General features: G+C 37.0%; 1 protein-coding gene across 1 annotated transcript in view; it reads right to left on the bottom strand.

Annotated features, from left to right (window-relative positions):
- PDE3B (phosphodiesterase 3B) overlaps positions 1–18,895 on the bottom strand; it is a 162,037-nt gene that overhangs the window by 11,401 nt on the left and 131,741 nt on the right. The window contains exons 9-12 of the mRNA XM_027563346.1: positions 18,703–18,840; positions 15,743–15,854; positions 14,442–14,555; positions 5,986–6,173 (exon numbers count right to left, since the gene is read on the bottom strand). Of these exons, the coding sequence (XP_027419147.1) occupies positions 5,986–6,173; positions 14,442–14,555; positions 15,743–15,854; positions 18,703–18,840 (552 nt within the window). The remainder of the gene's footprint in view (positions 1–5,985; positions 6,174–14,441; positions 14,556–15,742; positions 15,855–18,702; positions 18,841–18,895) is intronic.

The raw sequence follows: 18,895 nt of genomic DNA, 5'->3' as shown, positions 1-18,895 counted from the left end.
TAAAACTTATGTATTATGGAATAAAAAAAAAGATCCTGTGGGCAGCAACTAAGAATTAGCACAGCCAAGTAAATAAATGTATATATTTTAAAGTTGAATAAGTTCTGGAGATCTAATGTACAGCATTGTGATTATACAATCCTATATTATGAACTAAAAAGTTGCTAAAGACTAGATTTTAAATATTCTTACCACACACACCAAGAAGTTAATTATGTGATGTGATGGAGGTGTTAGCTATTGCTCTGGTGGTAATCATATTACAATATACGTGTCAAATTAAAACACTGAACATGTTCAACGTCAAAGACTTGCTAAGAAGTCAACTTACATATAAAAGTGATTTAACTAACTCATGTTTAAATCCAATAAAGACTGATAAATGATCAGAACAACTTTGTTCATGAAGAAGTAATCAAACTCCCAGGTCAATAAACCACAGTGCATAATGAGTGTCCTATAAAGCTACCGGACTTAAACTCTCAGTTAATGAGATCAGTTAAAAAAACAAGAAAACAAAAACCAGTAGTTCAGAATTCCTGCAGCATCCAAATTGCCCTTTGACATTACCAAAGAAATATAAAACTGAGGATGGAAAGAAATCTGAATCAATATTAGAATCTAGATATAATCACAATACTAGAAGCTTTAAAGACATGGTAAACATGGGAATGGATTGAGGAAAGGCCATCTAAGTCATCGCCTAAGAAGGAAAAACCCACCTGGAGAATAAGGGGACGGAGGCCTCTCCTGGACCCCAGTGAACAGACTGACTACCTCATGGGTTTGTGGAGGCAAGAATCATGGAGCAGTAAGGAAGAGGCAGATTCTACTTTAGAAAGAACACTGGACGGTCACACACATAGCAACAAGCAAAGCTTAACTTCAGGGAGGAAAACATTCCAAGTAAAACAGATAATGAATGAAGCCTCAGCTGGCTTTTACTGAAGGCACCTTGACAACTAGAAAATGAAGACCGTTTCCCCCCTAATTCAGAGCTGCAGTAACTTACATTCTTTGAATTTTTGCTAAAGCAACTTGCTACCTGCTTTCTCTAACTATGAATCTTCATTGTCTCCACAAGCAAATTTCTTCTCTAACATGGTAAAGCAATTTAGTTGGTCATAAAGTTTACTTTTACCCAGAGTCAAAAAGATTTGAAATGGAATGAGGTTTAATACAAAAGGATGGGGTTAATCTTAACAAATAATAAATACTTTTCAATAAATGAGCAAAAAGAAAAACCCATCAGACATAAACACTTAGATCAAACAGGAAGCTATGACAAATCTGAACAAATGTCTCCTGTTGAACCACAAGAAAAAGGAGACGTTAAAGTAAATCTCTAGGTCACAGTCGTAAGATTATAAGAAGGTATTTTAATCTTTCTGAAGTGAAGAATCTTGGATTAAGAAGGACTGTTTTCATTAAAAAACTAATATTCCTAACTGAAAAGAAAATCCAATAGAGGCAGTAAACAAATTAGGTGCAGCAGAAAACAATGCAGCTACTTTTTTTTTTAAGAAGTGCTTCTCTTTAAAGAAACAGTTTTGATAAGCAGCTTCCATCTAGGGACTCCTTTACCCTCAAGTTCTGCGTCCTAAGATTTCTGGTGATTAATCCTGTGTCTTCTAAGACCCTTGTCATAGTTTATCACTCTTGTTTTGCCTAAAACACATTTTTATGTACCTTTCTCAGATAGGATGGATGGAACATGATTTTTTTAAATCTTTGTATACCCGAGACTCTCTATTTTGCTCTTAACACTCAACTGTAGCTTAGCTGGATACAGAACTCTTAACTTGAAAATAATCCTTCTATGCCAGCACCATCTCCTCCCCTGTTTTACATTTTTCCTAGCATTTATAATCATCTCTCTTTTACACACACACACTTGTTGGTTTTTTCTTTACTAGAATGTGAGTTCCATATGGGCAGAATGTATTTTTTGCCTGTTTTGTTCAACAGTATTGCCTAGAATAGTGCCTGTCCTTCAGTATGCATTTCATAGCCTTGTGTAAGTTTTACTGCTAAGTCTCTTTAATTGGGAAGGATGAGTAGGAGGCCTGTTAATGTGGGTGGGGCTTGTTTACCCAGCAGGTTTTGCTTTGGAATTACCAGTGTGATTTCCAAAATGAGAAGGATTTACTCTGGAGTACTAAATCTCTTTGGCCATTTCCTTCAGTATTTAAGAGATGTGTTTTCTGCCTAGAAGTGAATAGATAAGTCACGGTAGCCTTGCTTTAAGGTGTATGGTGTATGTTATATGGGAGAGGTGTGTGTGCATGTGTGTAGCAGACAAGGGCAATGGCATCAGGAGTCGCCAGGGTTCCACTCAAACCTTGGCTTCCTTTCTAGTGTATTTTAATATCATTATATTTGCCCACATGATTTTCATTTTCCAAAAACAGTATGAAATTCTTTAACTTACTGGTGATAATATCCTTCTGCCTACTCCCCTCTGTTGTAATGCGTTTTATCTTTTATTATTATTTTGATCAGGAGGAAAGGGGGGGAAACGCACCTGCTTAGTTGCCATCTTGATCCATATTTGGGAGGACAAATGTTTATGACTGTCTCAGATCTATAGTTCTCAGTATTGTTTCCTTTGACCCCAAATCAAAATGTTTTGGCCAACTGCACTGGCAAAAAAGTTCGTTCAGTTTTAAGTACAAATAAAAGACATATATTTCATTTTCACCAAGAACTTTATTGAATGTGTTCACTAACCGAACAAACTTTTTGGCCAATCCAACTCAAATGGTAATATCTCAATCACTAATCAGCATCTTCCAGCCATCCATTCATTTGAAAATAGCTCAGAAATCTCTTATAATTTTAATACTGATGTCCCTCCAGGATAAACTTGACTGAATGTTTCCCCTTCTATGGCAGGGATTCAAAATAGTCTTCCTAAGTCTTCCCACACACTTCCCTTACCATGAGAAAGGAGAATGCTTGGTCCTATTGGTGGTATTATGCCCTATTGTCCCTTTTTATCATACACCAGAGAAATAATATCTTTCACTAATTATGGCCTGATTAGACTTATTGAGCTTCCTAAAATGAGAGAGACTGCTTTATTACCTAATAAACAGGTTAAGCCTCACGTTTTCACAAGAGTCCTTATCTCATAGGCACTGGCTGAAGAAGGTCTGGTGAACCTCATTACTTTGGGAACAATAGAGTATATTTCAGACAAGCTTAGCAGCCCAGCAGAGCAAAGAAATTAGGCATCCTTCAACATTCAGTACATGTTTCCTGAATGCCTTTTGTGTGCTAGGCATCATTCTAGGTATTAGGGAATAAAAGAAAAATGTCTGGCCTCATAGAAATTCATATTCCACTAAAATATACACAACAAAATACATAGTATGCTAAATGGTCGCTGCTGTGGAAAAAACAGAGGAGGAACATAACGAGTGTCATGGAGGAGCTTTTGAAATTTTAGGTGGAAGGAAGTCACAAAGGGATCTTTATAGATGTGTAGGGAAGGAGCACTGCGGGCGAGAGAACAGAAGGAGGCCAGGTTCTCAGAAAGGGAGTGTGCCTGGGACACAGGAGGAAATAGCAAGGAACCCAGTGAGGCTAGACCTGAGTGAGTTTAAAAAGAGAACTAATGGGGGCTAAGTCGTGTAGGACCTTCTGAGCCACTGTAATGACTGTCTTTTACTAGGAGTGAGGGTTCAGGGCAGAACAGGGCCCCTCTGGCTGCTGTGTGTTGAACCCGGACTGAAGAGCATCAGGAAGTAAGCGCAGAGACCAGGGAAAAGGCTATACTTTTTCACAGCTGAACTCTCTGATCAATTTCCTTTTCATTCCGGCCCTTCTCACTGCTTCATCTCTTGGCTGTCCTTAACAATGAGAGTTTAGAAATAACACATAGTTATTGACAGTGTCTAGACTTTATGTTTGTATTTTGTTCAGGACAACAGTTTTGAGTACATATAAATTATTGAATACATTCATGTGTCATTGTTTTAAACTATCTGCAGTGCAAGACAAACAACACTAGAATTCACTGACTTGTAATAGCCTTGAAGAAGAGGTAATACACAAGTCTGACTCACCTATACTCAATGCTGATCAAGAGAGAATGAAAGTAGAGAGTGGAATAGAATAGTAAATAATTTCTGTCTACGTGATAATCTGATCCAGCAGAAAACTTCCCAAATATTATCTCTTTCTACCCATACTCACATCAGGTACATATTTTGAGGTTCAGAAAGTAAGGGTTAATTGCCTAATGTCACACAGCTAATAGTGGGTAACCAGAAATCAAGCGCAGGTCTCTCCATCCCAAGACTAGTACTTTTTCTATTGTGCCAGTCTGTGACTTGCTATAGAACTAGGATTTTCAAAGATTATGAAGTGCTAGGCTAGAGAAAATGGGCATCTGATTCTTGCAGAGTGGGATTGCAAATGAGGAAATGTGCTTATAAGTGGGTTCAGTTCAGTTCAGTCGCTCAGTCATGTCCGACTCTTTGCAACCCCATGAATCCCAGGACACCAGGCCTCCCTGTCCATCACCAACTCCCGGAGTTCACTCAGACTCATGTCCATCGAGTCAGTGATGCCATCCAGCCATCTCATCCTCTGTCGTCCCCTTCTCCTCCTGCCCCCAATATAAGTGGGTAATATCTCCCAAAGCAATTCTTAGAAAGTGGAAAAACATTAATATCTAGATTGAAATTCATCTAAAAGTTACCTGGAAATCATGAGCTATGAATAAAGTCTAATTAGAGAAAATGAATTACCTAGCACTTTTAATTTTCTCTCTCTCTCTGCATCCTATTCTTGTTCTGGCTAGAGAAACTATCTCCTATATTTTAAGTGCTGGGAGTGTGTGAAAGAGAAATGAGAAGAGGAACAGGGAGAATGGCTATAAAAGATGAAAGAATCAGAACTGAGGTTTGAACGTAGAGCAACAAAGTGAGGAAGTAAGACGAATTCAGTAAACAATATTGACAACTTGCTCTTTGTAAGCCAGGCAGGCAGGCAGAAATACAAAGCTGACATTTCAGGAATCATCTGCCTAAACAAAAACTCACAACCATACTTTGTTTTTGTTTTTTAGTTGCTAAGTCATCACACTAAATTCTGCTTAAAACCAAGCACAGCCATCCCTCAGTATCTTCAGGGAATTGGTTCTAGGACCCCTGCAGATGCTCATATAAAATATATATAAAGTAATGCAGTATTTTCATATAACCTACGCACATCCACTGTATACTTTAAATCTTCTCTAGATTACTTATAATACCTAATACAATGTAAATAGTTACTAGTATGCAGTAAATTTAAGTTTTGCTTTTTGGAACTTTCTGGAATTTTTAAAATTTTCAAATATTTTTGATCTGCAGTTGATTGAATCCAGGGAGGCAGAACTCCTGGATATGGAGGGCTGCCTGTATTTAGTTCCAAGTCCTAATATTTAAAGCTATTACAATTACAGCATCCATTTGTTGGAAACTCCTACCTCTTATGCAAATTGTGACCCTAAAGAAATCTTGCACCTTATCAACTGTACTGAATTCAAAAACAATGTACTAGAAGATTTTTTACATATATGAATATATGCTGAGCTAAGAGAATGCATATTATGGCATGTCTTAGAGGACAAAAAGAGGATAACAAAAATAATAACAATTCTCAGTTATTACAGTTTTTAGGCATATGAAGGATATGGCTAGAAGGAAGAGTAAGTCTTAACAGCTAGTCAAAATCTTACCAATTTGATCAAAGGCAAAGATACTGACAGCACAGGACTCCAGAATTTTATAAAAACAGTGAATTATTCTTTCAGGAATATTTTTATTTATCTTCCAGTTGAATATCTTTCCCTAACTCTTTAGCACATGTCATATCAACGTGTTTTATCCAACGGCAAAATGCTTCAACTGAAGAATGGTGTGCAAAGGGAAATGTAGCCTGGCTGTAAAATCTCAGCATCATTCCTCAGACTTTCTGAAAGTTATCTCCTACCTGAGGGGCATTGGTAGCCACTAGGAACGCATTTGTCCGTCCCGGGTGGTCGTAGTCATGCATGGCAGCTGCCACATACAGAGCCATCAGTTCCAGCGCAGGAATGTTTGAAGATAGACAGCCATAGCTCTCATCTGGAATCGAGCAGCTCCTCGACGAAATGTAAGCAATTCGCTCAGGGTTAATTGCTGAGGAACAAGCAAAATGAAAGAGCATTACATATAAAATCCTTACAGTGAGGCTAAAAGGAGCTTCCCAAAGGTAATATGATCATCTTATTTGTTGACTTACCTAAGAAATACTCTCTAAACATGGACATAAAATAGTATGCTATTTCCAACATACATGCTAACAGAGAGGAGCAGTGTTAAACACGACATGACAGGATTCTCATGATGCTCTGTTAACTCAAGCTAGTGGTGATCTTTAGAAACCTCTGATTTTCTAAACTTTTGTTATTTAAAGGTTAAACATAATGGCCAGAGTAATAGGAAAAAACAATCTAGAGAATAAAATTACATGAAACACTATAGAGACTTAGGAACTTAATATATTAACAAAGCAAGCATTTCAACATACATGCTTTTCAAATCTTACCCAAATAGATTTCCTTTCATTTGTAACCCTGACTACACTACTTCCGCTTCTTTTTCCTTCCATGAAGCCCCTTATAAAATACTGTAAAGAAAAACTGTGAAAACTAAAAAGGTATGGAAAACTGAGGAGTGATCCAGTCAGTATAATTCTTTGTATCTTCTAGTTAGAAACAATAATTTTACTCTCAGCACTGTGCTTTTGATGTCCTTAACACCTTACCATTTGTATCTCCTTTTTTGGTAATTTGGTGGCTATACCTATTTAGATGGTCAAATTGTTATTGCTAAAGGTATCTTAAAGTATTAAGAAGGAAATAATAAAGTATATTGTGAGTAGACAGCAAAGAAAGCCACAAAGATATCAGAGAGATACAAAATTTCATTGGTTGTGTTCAGCAGGGGAAACAGAATAATGTCCTGGCTTGTCAAAGTCCAAAAGGACTTTATCATGATTTAGTTCATTTAATATTTTCAATCACAAGGGTTTTTTAACATAATAACTTAAATACACAATACTGATAGTTATAAAGATACCTAATTATTTTCATGCTGTTTATATTTTGCACCTAAATTGAGTTTTAGAATTCCCCACACTAGAGCTTCTTTTAAACATAAAAAGTAAAAACAAGATACTTAAATGTATGAATAAAGATATATTTAAACATTCAAGTTTCTAACAAGATTTAAATTACCAATATCAGAGTGAAAACTTTAATTTTTTCTGCATTATATGCATTCTGTAGTGCCCCTAGAATTTAGAATATATATATAAAATATAAAAAAATGCAAAAAATCCTTTTTATATACTTACAATTGACATATTAGGATCTTAATACATTAGTCTGTGTATGTTTAATCTGAAATTACTAGTATAAAAAAAATACATGGCAAGACAACTAAATGGCCAGACAACTAGACATAAGTACTGAAGATTCCATTTAAAAGGAGGCCTCGGAAAAAGGCATTAGAGACTGAAAAGGAAGAGGCAGAACTATCTCTATTTGTAAATGACATGATTCTGTATACAGAAAGATCCTAAGAAATCCACTGGAAAAGTATTAAACTAAAAATGAGATCATAAAGGTTGCAGGGTACTAGATCAATATGCAAAAAATCCATTTTATTTCTCCACACTAGGGATAAATAATCAAAAAATGAACCCAAGAAAGCAATTCCATTTATACTAGCTTCAAAGAGAATAAAATACTTAGGAGTGAATTTCACAAAAGAAGTGAAAAACCAGTATCCTGAAAAATAAAAAACTTTGTTGAAAGAAATTAAAGAAGACAAATAAGTAGAAAAATATCCATGCTCATGGTTCAGGAGACTTAATATTGTTAAGATAGCAATATTCCCTCAAATGATCTATGGTTCAACATACTCCTGTCAATGTCCCAGCTGGCTTTTTTGTACAAGAGATATATAAACTGGCCCTAAAATTCATATGGAAATGAAAGAGATCCAGATTAGCCAAAACAATCTTGAAAAAGAATAATTTTGAAGTTTACTACAAAGCTTTAGTAACAAAAGATTGTGTGGTAATGACATAAGGATAGGTACATAGATTAATGGAACAGAACTGAGTCCAGAAATAAATCCTTATACTTACGGTCAACTGATATTTGGATAAGGGAGCCAAGACCTTGTTGAGAGCCAACTATGCTTTGCATGATACAAGGCACTTTCATACATGTTGTTTCACTTAATGCCACATCTTAAAAGGCAGAAATGATTTTATAACGTTTAAGAACCAATCATGTAGAATACATAAAGAAATTTTTTCAACAAATGGTGCCAAGACAACTAGATTTCCATATGCTAACGATGAATGTTAGACCTCTTCCTTTCCTTACTTCATCCCCTCAAATTAGTTTCAGTGGATCCTAGACCTAAACTATGAAACTCTTAGAGCACTATGAAACCCTTAGAAGAAAACATAGTAAATCTTCATGACCTCAAGTTACACAAACCCTTTGTAGATATGACACCAAAAGCATGAGCAATGAAAGAAAAAATTAGTTAAATTAAACTTCATCAAAATTGAAAACTTTATGCTTTGATTGTTGTCATTCAGTCTCTCAGTCAAGTCTGACTCTGTGAACTCATGGACTGCAGCACACCAGGCTCCCCTGTCCCACACCATCTCCCAGAGCTTGTTTAAACTCATGTCCATTTAGCTGGTGATGCCATCCAACCATCTCATCCTCTGTCATCCCCTTCTCCTCCTGCCTGCAGTCTTTCCCAGCATCAGGGTCTTTTCTAATGAGTTGGCTCTTCACATCAGGTGGCCAAAATATTGCGGCTTCAGCATCAGTCCTTCCAATGAATATTCAAGACTGATTTCCTTTAGGATTAACTGGTTTGATCTCCTTGCAGTCCAAAGGACTCTCAAGAGTCTTCTCCAACACCACAGTCCAAAAGCATCAATTCTTTGGCTCTCAGCTTTCTTTATGGTTCAAGTGTCACATCCATACATGACTACTGGAAAAACCATAGCTTTGACTAGACAGATCTTTATTAGCCAAGTAATGTCTCCGCTTTTTAATATGCTGTCTAGGTTTGTCATAGCTTATCTTCCAAGGAGCAAGCTTCTTTTAATTTTATGTCTGCAGTCACCATCTGCAGTGATTTTTGGAGCCAAAGAAAATAAAGTCTGTCACTGTTTCCATTGTTTCCCCATCTATTTGCCATGAAGTGATGGGACTGGATGCCATGATCTTATGCTTTGATAGACATCGTCAAAAAAGTGCAAAGATAACACAGTGTGAGAAAATAGCAGCAAATCATAAATTTAATAAGACACTTGTATCCAGAACATATTAAAAACTTCAACTCAATAATGAAAAGACAAATGACAAAATTTTTAAATGGACAAAGGACAAATATACATATGACCTAAAAAACATGAAAAGATGCTCAACATCATTAGCTATTAGAAAAATGTGAATCAAAAAATCCACAGTGAGATACCACTTCACACCAACCATAGAATGGCTATCAAGAAGACAGATAATGATAAATGGCAGATAAATTAATATTAATTTATTATAATAATAAATTGGGATCTTCATACACTGCATGTGGGAATGTAAAATAGTGCAACCATTTTGGAAAATAGTTTGGCAGTTCCTCCAAATGTTAATCACAGAGTCACCTTATGACCCAGCAATTCCGTAAAACTAGGTAGATGGCCAAGAGAAATGAAAACATAAACCCACACAAAAGCTGGTAGATGAATATTCATAGCAGCATTTATTCATAACCGCCCCAAAGTGAAAAGAACCCACATTTCCAATAGGTATACCTACATCAGTAAATTCAGAAAGATCAACCATTACCTTCCTTTGTCTTGATGTAACACTTAAAATCCATTCCCATATATGTTCCTCAGGTTTCTGCCAATATAAATTTAGGAAATTATTTTGGTATTCAGACTTAGATTGTGGCAGATCTGAGTTTAATTATGGATCACAAAGAAATGAGAGGTGGTGGGACTAGGTTTAGAGGTGAACTAGCATAAACCTACAAGTCAAGAATCTCAGGTGAGGTTGTTACAAGGTCTTCAGGCAACCAACATAAGGTGAAATGATTGTTTTTCAGCATGGAGGTACAGCAAGATATGAGGGGTTCAAGGTAATCAGATTTATTGAAATCGACTCAAATATTCTTCCAATTATAAGGGTCCTTTCTTTTCCAATCAATACCACAGCTCTGACATAAGAGGCCTAGTTGAGGCCATGAACTCAACTTGCATTGAATTTCAGGTAACTTCAGGATCAAACTTCGGATTATGTTTTCAGAAGTTACGATCCTCCTACTATAATAATTAAGATTTTTTTTAAATTAAAAAATCTAATTATTTTTGTCTGCGCTGGTTCTTCACTGGTACTCAGGCCTTTCTCTAGTTGTGGTGAGCAGGGGCTACCCTCTAGTTGCAGTGCTCCAGCTTCTTGCAGTGGCTCCTCTTTTTGTGGAGCACAGGCGGTAGAGGGTGTGTGCTTCCATAGCTGCGTCAGGTGGGCTTAGCAGTTGCAGCTGCTGGGCTCTAAAGCACAGGCTCAGTAGTCGTGGCACACAGGCCTAAGTTGTTTGGCGGCATGTGGGACCCCTTCTGGATCAGGGATCAAACTCAAGTCTCCTGCACTGGCAGGTGGATTCTTTACCACTTAGCCACCAGAAAAGTCAAGGAATTCTTTTAAGTATCTGGTTCTCTAACCATTCATTAAAACTCTAAACTTGTTATTTCATTTCTTTTTTTATTGAAATATAATTAACGTGAAACACTGTGTAAATCTAAGGTATACAATGTGTTCATTTGATATATTTGTATACTGCAATATGATTACCACCTGTAGCATCAGCTAATACCTCTACGACACCACATAATTATCATTTCTTTTCCTGGGATGAGGTCAATTAAGATCTAGTCTCTCAGCAACTTTGAACTTTATAAGGTAGTGTTTATGACTATAACCACTATGCTGTGCATTAGCTCTCCAGGACTTATTTATCTACGAGCTCCAGGTTTGTAACCTTAAACAACATATCCCCAATTCCCTCACCCCCAGCCTCTGGTAACCACCATTACATTCTCTGTTTTTACAAGTTCAGCATTTTTATATTCCATATGTAACTGACATCATAAAGTATTTGTCTGATACTTCATTTAGCATAATGCCCTTAAGGCCCATCTGCTGCAAATGGCAGGATTTCCTCCTGTCTCATGGCTGAATAATATTCCATTGTGTGTACATGTACACACACACACACACATCTTTATCCATTCATGGATTATTTTCATGTCTTGGCTATTATGAATAATGCAGTAATAAATATGGAAGTGCATATATCTCTTCAAACTTCTATTTTCATTTCCTTTGGATATATACCCAGAAATTGCTCCTTCACATGATAGTTCTACTTTATTTTTTTGAGAAATAAAAATCTCAATACTACTGTTCACAGTGGCTGAACCAACCTGTCTTCCCTTTAACAGTGCACAAGCGTTCCCTTATATCCACATCTTGGCCGAAACTTGCCTCTTGTCTTGATGACAGCCATTCTAACAAGTGTGAGGTGATAGCCCACTGTGGTTTTGATTTGTGTTTCTCTGCCCATTGTTTAAAAATTGGATTTTTTGGGGTATTAAGTTGTATAAGTTCTTTATGTATGTTCGATATTAACCCCTTATACTCAGTATATGAACTACAAATATTTACTCCCATTCTGCAGGTTGCCTTTTCATTTTTAAAATTGTTTCCTTTGCTGTGTAGAAGCTTTTTAGTTTGATGCAGTCCCACTTGTTTATTTTTGCTTTTGTTGCTGTTACTTTTGGTGTCATAGTCATTTTTTCTATTCTCTACTGTAGTCAGAATAAAGCAGTGCATTTCATAGTCCTTATAGTCTTTGTTTCTACCACAGTTTTCCATTTCAGCAGCTACTTGGTTTTCCAAAGAAAACTGTTTCTACATATACTTTATTCCATAATATTGTATAAGGACTTATAACATTGCTAGTAAGAACTCAGAAGGAAGTGAGGAGCACAGAAAACAAGACACTGCCTTAGGGAATACTCAAATCCTCTTGAACAGGGTGATGGTGGAAAACTTCTGTTAAGGACACTGCCAAGAACCCACCATTGGAAACTAAGGAAAAGGGTGATTGTTAATATAGCAGCAGAAAGCTTGGTTGCACTGTATTCATGGAAGACAAAACATGTAGACAATGAACTTAGATATTTAGCTGAGGAGATTTCCAAGGAAAGTATTAAAGACAAGCCTGCTAACTTACTGTTTGAAATAAAATGTAAGAGGAGAGTGAGGAAGAATTGCTAAGCAAGAAGGTAAATCTGGGAAATCCTCAACCTGTCCAGACTGCACAAAATACGAGGAGAGATTCACCATCAGGAATGTGTACTCTGGACAGAAAACCAAGGTTGTAGTTGTACCGCTTTTTGCTAATTCCTTTGAAGGATGAAAAGGTCAGGGTCAGAGACATACTTGAAGCTGCTATGCTGCTGTCTTTGAAGAAGGGGCCATTAGCCATGGAATGCAGGTGGCTTGGGTAAGTTGGAGGAGGCAAGGAAACATTCTTCACTGGGGATTCCAGGAAAAAAACAGTCCTGCTGACACCTGGATTTTAGCCCAGTTGAATGATTTTCAGACTTCTGGATCCAGAATAATAAGTTAATAAATTTGTATTTTGTTTTTGACCACACCACATGGTATGTGGGATCTTAATTCCCTGACTAGGGATCACAGAGTCCTAACCACTTTGGCAGGGAATCCCCCAAATTTGTATCATTTTAAGCCACTAAGTCTGTAGTAATTTGTTACAGGAGCCATAGGAAAATAATATAGATTTTGGCACTTGGAAGTAGAGTGTTGCTGTAACAAATATCTAAAAATGTGGAGGTAGCTTTGGAATTGGCTAGTGAGTGAAGGCTGGAAAAATTCTGAAGAGTATGATAGAAACCAATAAAAGACATTAATTAATATATTCAAGAAGTTCACTGAACCCCCAAATAAGATGAATACAAAGAATATAACCTGAGTGTACCATGCACAAAATGCTAAAAACCAATAGCAAAAAGAAAAGGGACATGGTACCATTAAGGAGAAATAAACTTACGGCTGATTTGTCAACAGATATTATAGATGTCCGAAGATATAATGATATCTACAAATGTGCTGGAATAAGGATGCATTCTTCTAGGATAAAATAAATACATCTACAAACAAAAAGGCTGAAGAAAACAATCTCTGATGGAAGCACAGAACTACTGGAAAGAAGGAAGATCAGTATGAAAGTAAATATGGATGGCAGAGAAAAATGAATCAGTGACATCTGGCAAATCCATCAAACAATGGTGTAGTCCTTTAGACTAAACCACCAAAGAATGTGAAGAAGTGGCTAAGACTGAGACCTTTACACTGATTAGTATGATAACAATTCTCAGGCATTTGTAACTGAACAAATTCTGTCCTGATTTGTGTGTATTTCTTACTGGAGTATTTCTCCTCTCTTTTTTTCAATGTTTTAAGATTTTGGCTGCAGAGCTTTCAGGATCTCAGTTCCCTGATCAGGGATTGAACCCAAGCCATGACAGTAAAAGCACTAGATAGAGGTTTCCTCCCCTCTTTTATAAACTAGAATAAAAGAGCTGTGAATGTTACAATTCATCACATTTGCATCAATACAGTTATATTTATGATAAGGAAACAAAATTTGAATGTTAACAATTTTTTTTTAATATCACTGTTTAAATACTTATGTGAAGCTTTTAAACATGTCCCCCATCTGTTGGGAATGTTACATGTTTTAAATTTGCATGATATACCTAAAACAGAAAAAATAAGAACTGAAAGAAAAGCAAAACAGATTATCATAATATTCAGGATATTGGCTATCTCAGTGAAGAACCAGCAGGGTGGGACACAGACAAGAAACATGGTAAATTGAGTAGTATTGAATCTTCAAACGGGTAGTAAGTTTCCCAATTTGCATTCATCAAAATTTACATAATACTTTATATATACCCCTGGTGGCTCAGACAATAAAGCATCTGCCTACAATGCGGGAGACCTGGGTTCAATCCCTGGGTTGGGAAGATCTCCTGGAGAAGGGATGGCAACCCACTCCAGTATTCTTGCCTGAAAAATCCCATGGACAGAGGAACCTGGTAGGCTACAGTCCATGGGGTCGCAGTCAGTCAGACATGACTGAGAGATTTCCCATTCACTTTATTATAACAAAGGTGGCTTAATAAAAATGCTAAGAGAACAGAGATAATGAAATGAGATAGTTTGATTTATAATGCCTAATGAAATACTTTAAGGAAAGATTAGTAGAAGGGAGTACCTGTTTCATTTCCTGCTCCATGATCACTGTGGATCTCCTGTAGGCCAGGAATGGGCCGTGTTGTCAGATACCAAACAGCATGTAGGACGTCTGTGGCATGTATACGATTGTGATCTAAAGTCACCAAAATGTTTTATAAAAATGGTTATTTTGTTATTTTTAACATAGGACATTTTAAAAAGTACTTTCTAGTCTCACTGTATCCTCCTAAATAAAACATATGGCTTAGAATAATTTCCAACAATTAGGTTTTTGTTTCATCTTATTTTGTCGTTTCTTTCACATATACTATGAAAACATAGTATAGGGATCAAAGAAAAGACATCATTCCGGGGCTAACTTACTTAAGGTTACTTTTGCTTGTTTTTGGACCATGCCATTTGGCTTGCAGGATCTAGTTCCCGGAGCAGGGATGGAACCCATGACCCCCGCAGAGGAAGCACGGAGTCCTAACCACTAAGTCTAGCAGGCGCCAGGGAAGTCCCCAGAGACTCATCTTAACCAGTATATCCTAACTGGACGTGACAGTGAAGACTCCTCACCATGGCTTTCTTTTTCTCATTCCTTTCTTTTTCCCATTCCTCTGATCTTGAAGTACACCTTAAAGTATCATCTTATTCCATTTGTAAAATTCAGCCACTTTTCAAAATACATACTTTGTGATAATTATAGTACATATAATGCACGTTAAACTATTAAGCATCATTATTATTAATGAATCATGCCAATTTAAGAATAATTGGCTATTTCTCCAAAGAATGTTCCCCTGGAGGTTAAGTGTAGAATGAATCATAAAGAAAATTGTATTTTTTTCTACTATAAAATTAAAATTCTATTTTATCATAAAATCAAATTGCCATTAAAAATTATTCCACAAGTCAGGACACAGTTAAAAAATTCTGTGGGTAAATTTTAAACATTTTAAAATAAGAAATTTAGGAAACTCATGACAATATTACCAAACATCTGAAATGATAAGGTATTCATATAAATAATTAACACAGAAAACTTATACTATATAATTACATGAAAAAGCAGACTATAAATAAGGTATTAATAGTATGATTCACTTCATAAAAAATAAGTATATGTATAAGAAAAAGTCTTGAAGGATATATACTAAAATGTTAACAGCAGTCAATTAACTCTGGGTTGGAGGATGTAGATTTTCTTTTTAAATTACTATTTTTCAATTCTTCCAAACATGCAATTTAAAAAGTGTTTAAGGGACCATCTAAAGGGAGTTTACAAGGAATTTCAAAACCAGTATTATTTCAAGTTAAATAATATATAATACTTACAAGGAATGTCTCGATAACCATTTTCTAAAGCATGAAAGTAGTTCATGAATTGTAGAGTGGGAATTTTAAATATCTCCAATAAGCCAGTGTCTTGAAATAAGGTATACACAACCTAAATGTCAATTAAAAGAAAGTACACTTTAAAAACCAGAATTTCTATTTCTAGTTGAGTATAATGTTTTTTGATTTGCATTGGCAAAGCTAACTATGTACATGTCTCTAACTTAATAATTTATTAAAAATTTTCCTACAATGATTTCTTTCCAAAACATGAAGGAAGATACTACCCCAAAGCCCTTGAAAACCAGAGAACGATTACCATATCATATCCCAGTTTTAAAAATTTTCCACTCTTCCCTTCAGCTTTTCAGTCATAATTTATTGAAGGGCTTATGAATTGTATTCTAGTATAGCCCTAGGCGTTAAAGAGATGTCAGAACAATATATTTATCACATTTCTGACCCTAAATTACTCAACATGCTGCTGCTGCTAATTCGCTTCAGTCGTGTCCGACTCCGTGCGACCCCATAGATGGCAGCCCACCAGGCTCCCCCGTCCCTGGGATTCTCCAGGCAAGAACACTGGAGTGGGTTGCCATTTCCTTCTCCAATGCATGAAAGTGAAAAGTGAAAGTGAAGTCGCTCAGTTGTGTCTGACTCTTAGCAACCCCATGGACGGCAGCCTACCAGGCTCCTCTGTCCATGGGATTTTCCAGGCAAGAGTAATGGAGTGCCTTGCCATTGCCTTCTCTGACTCAACGTGATAAATTATGTGTTTTTTTTCACATATTTTATCCTTGTGTTCTCTCATTTCATTAATAAGATACTTTGGAGTTAATGACAGTGCTATTTCAGGAAGATTAATCTGACCCTGTTGTGTAGACCCATAAGGAAGAACCTTGAGTCTGGGTGGTAAAATGGAAGTATTTTTCCATGGTTCTAGCATGAAGTGGACCACCTGGCCTTGGGTAAAGCCCAGGGAAAGGGAAAGTGAAGTCGCTCAGTCGTGTCTGACTTTGTGACCCCATGAACCGTAACCTACCAGGCTCCTCTGTCTGTGGGATTTTCCAGGCAAGAGTACTGGAGTGGGTTGCCATTTCTTTCTCCAGGGGATCTTCCCAACCCAGGGATTGAACCTGGGTCTCCCGCACTGTAGGCACATGCTTTTACTGTCTAAGCCACCAGGACAGGGAGGACAGGTGAAAAAGATGAAGCCTAAGGAACACTGGACTGTATGAAAACAAGCTGGAATCAAGATTGCTGGGAGAAATACCAATAACCTTAGATATGCAGATGACACCATCCTTATGGCAGAAAGTGAAGAAGAACTAAAAAGCCACTTGATGAAAGTGAAAGTGGAGAGTGAAAAAGTTGGCTTAAAGCTCAACATTCAGAAAACGAAGATCATGGCATCTGGTCCCATCACTTCATGGGAAATAGATGGGTAAACAGTGGAAACAGTGTTAGACTTTATTTTTCTGGGCTCCAAAATCACTGCAGATGGTGACTGCAGCCATGAAATTAAAAGACACTTACTCCTTGGAAGGAAAGTTATGACCAACCTAGATAGCATATTCAAAAGCAGAGACATTACTTTGCCAACAAAGGTTCGTCTAGTCAAGGCTATGGTTTTTCCTGTGGTCATGTATGGATGTGAGAGTTGGACTGTGAAGAAGGCTGAGCACCGAAGGATTGATGCTTTTGAAGTGTGTTGGAGAAGACTCTTGAGAGTCCCTTGGACTGCAAGGAGATCCAACCAGTCCATCCGAAAGGAGATCAGTCCTGGGTGTTCATTGGAAGGACTGATGTTGAAGCTGAAACTCCAAATTTTGGTCACCTGATGCGAAGAGCTGACTCATTTGAAAAGACCCTGATGTTAGGAAAGATTGAAGGCAGGAGGAGAAGGGGACAACAGAGGATGAGGTGGTTGGATGGCATCACTGACTCAATGGACATGAGTTTGGGTAAACTCCAGGAGTTGGTGATGGACAGGGAGGGCTGTCGTGCTGTTGTTCATGGGGTCTCAAAGAGTTGGACACGACTGAGCGACTGAACTGAAGTTTCAGTCCAAAGAGCTAGATCACCTTTCATGTCCTTTTAAATCTTAAGATTCAATAAAAAGTGAACCTTTATTACTTCTTTAGTATAAATTAAACCCCATTATTATGAACAATTAAACTACTTTTCATATATACATAAATTATAAGTACCTTATATTAATAGGAAAGTTATGACCAACCTAGATAGCATATTCAAAAGCAGACGTTACTTTGCCAACAAAGGTCCGTCTAGTCAAGGCTATGGTTTTTCCTGTGGTCATGTATGGATGTGAGAGTTGGACTGTGAAGAAGGCTGAGCGCTGAAGAATTGATGCTTTTGAACTGTGGTGTTGGAGAAGACTCTTGAGAGTCCCTTGGACTGCAAGGAGATACAACCAGTCTATTCTGAAGGAGATCAGCCCTGGGATTTCTTTGGAAGGAATGATGCTAAAGCTGAAACTCCAGCACTTTGGCCACCTCATGCGAAGAGTTGACTCATTGGAAAAGACTCTGATGATGGGAGGGATTGGGGGCAGGAGGAGAAGGGGACGACAGAGGATGAGATGGCTGGATGGCATCACTGACTCGATGGACGTGAGTCTGAGTGAACTCCGGGAGTTGGTGATGGATAGGGAGGCCTGGCGTGCTGCGATTCATGGGGTCGCAAAGAGTCGGACACGACTGAGCGACTGATCTGATCTGATTTGATATATTAATAGATTGTGCTTTTATATATATATATATATGGCTTTACATATTATAGGTTTCTCTTTTCAAATTTTCTACTGAAAACTTTATTTGTGAAAAAAAAAATTCAGTGAATAATGTTGAACTTATATGTAAACCAGTATTATAATCTTAAGAATTTGCTTTTTATAAAGATTCAAGGAAAAATTAAAGCAGTAGAGATGTGAAACAAACCTGACTGAGGATCCTTCCTGATTTCTCTCCCATCTTTTCTACAAGTTCAAAAATTTGAAAATTCCAGTTACTCATATTTTCTATTAATGAGTCATAATCTTCTATTAAAATCAGATCCTGTGATGCTTCTTGTTCAATCTGTATATGTAGGGGGAAAAAACAAACCAACTTAACCTTACCTTTTATAAATATT

This window comes from Bos indicus x Bos taurus, chromosome 15 (genome assembly GCF_003369695.1).
Source record: "Bos indicus x Bos taurus breed Angus x Brahman F1 hybrid chromosome 15, Bos_hybrid_MaternalHap_v2.0, whole genome shotgun sequence".
Taxonomy (NCBI): Eukaryota; Metazoa; Chordata; class Mammalia; order Artiodactyla; family Bovidae; genus Bos; species Bos indicus x Bos taurus.
This window is presented reverse-complemented; position numbering and strand designations above follow the sequence as displayed.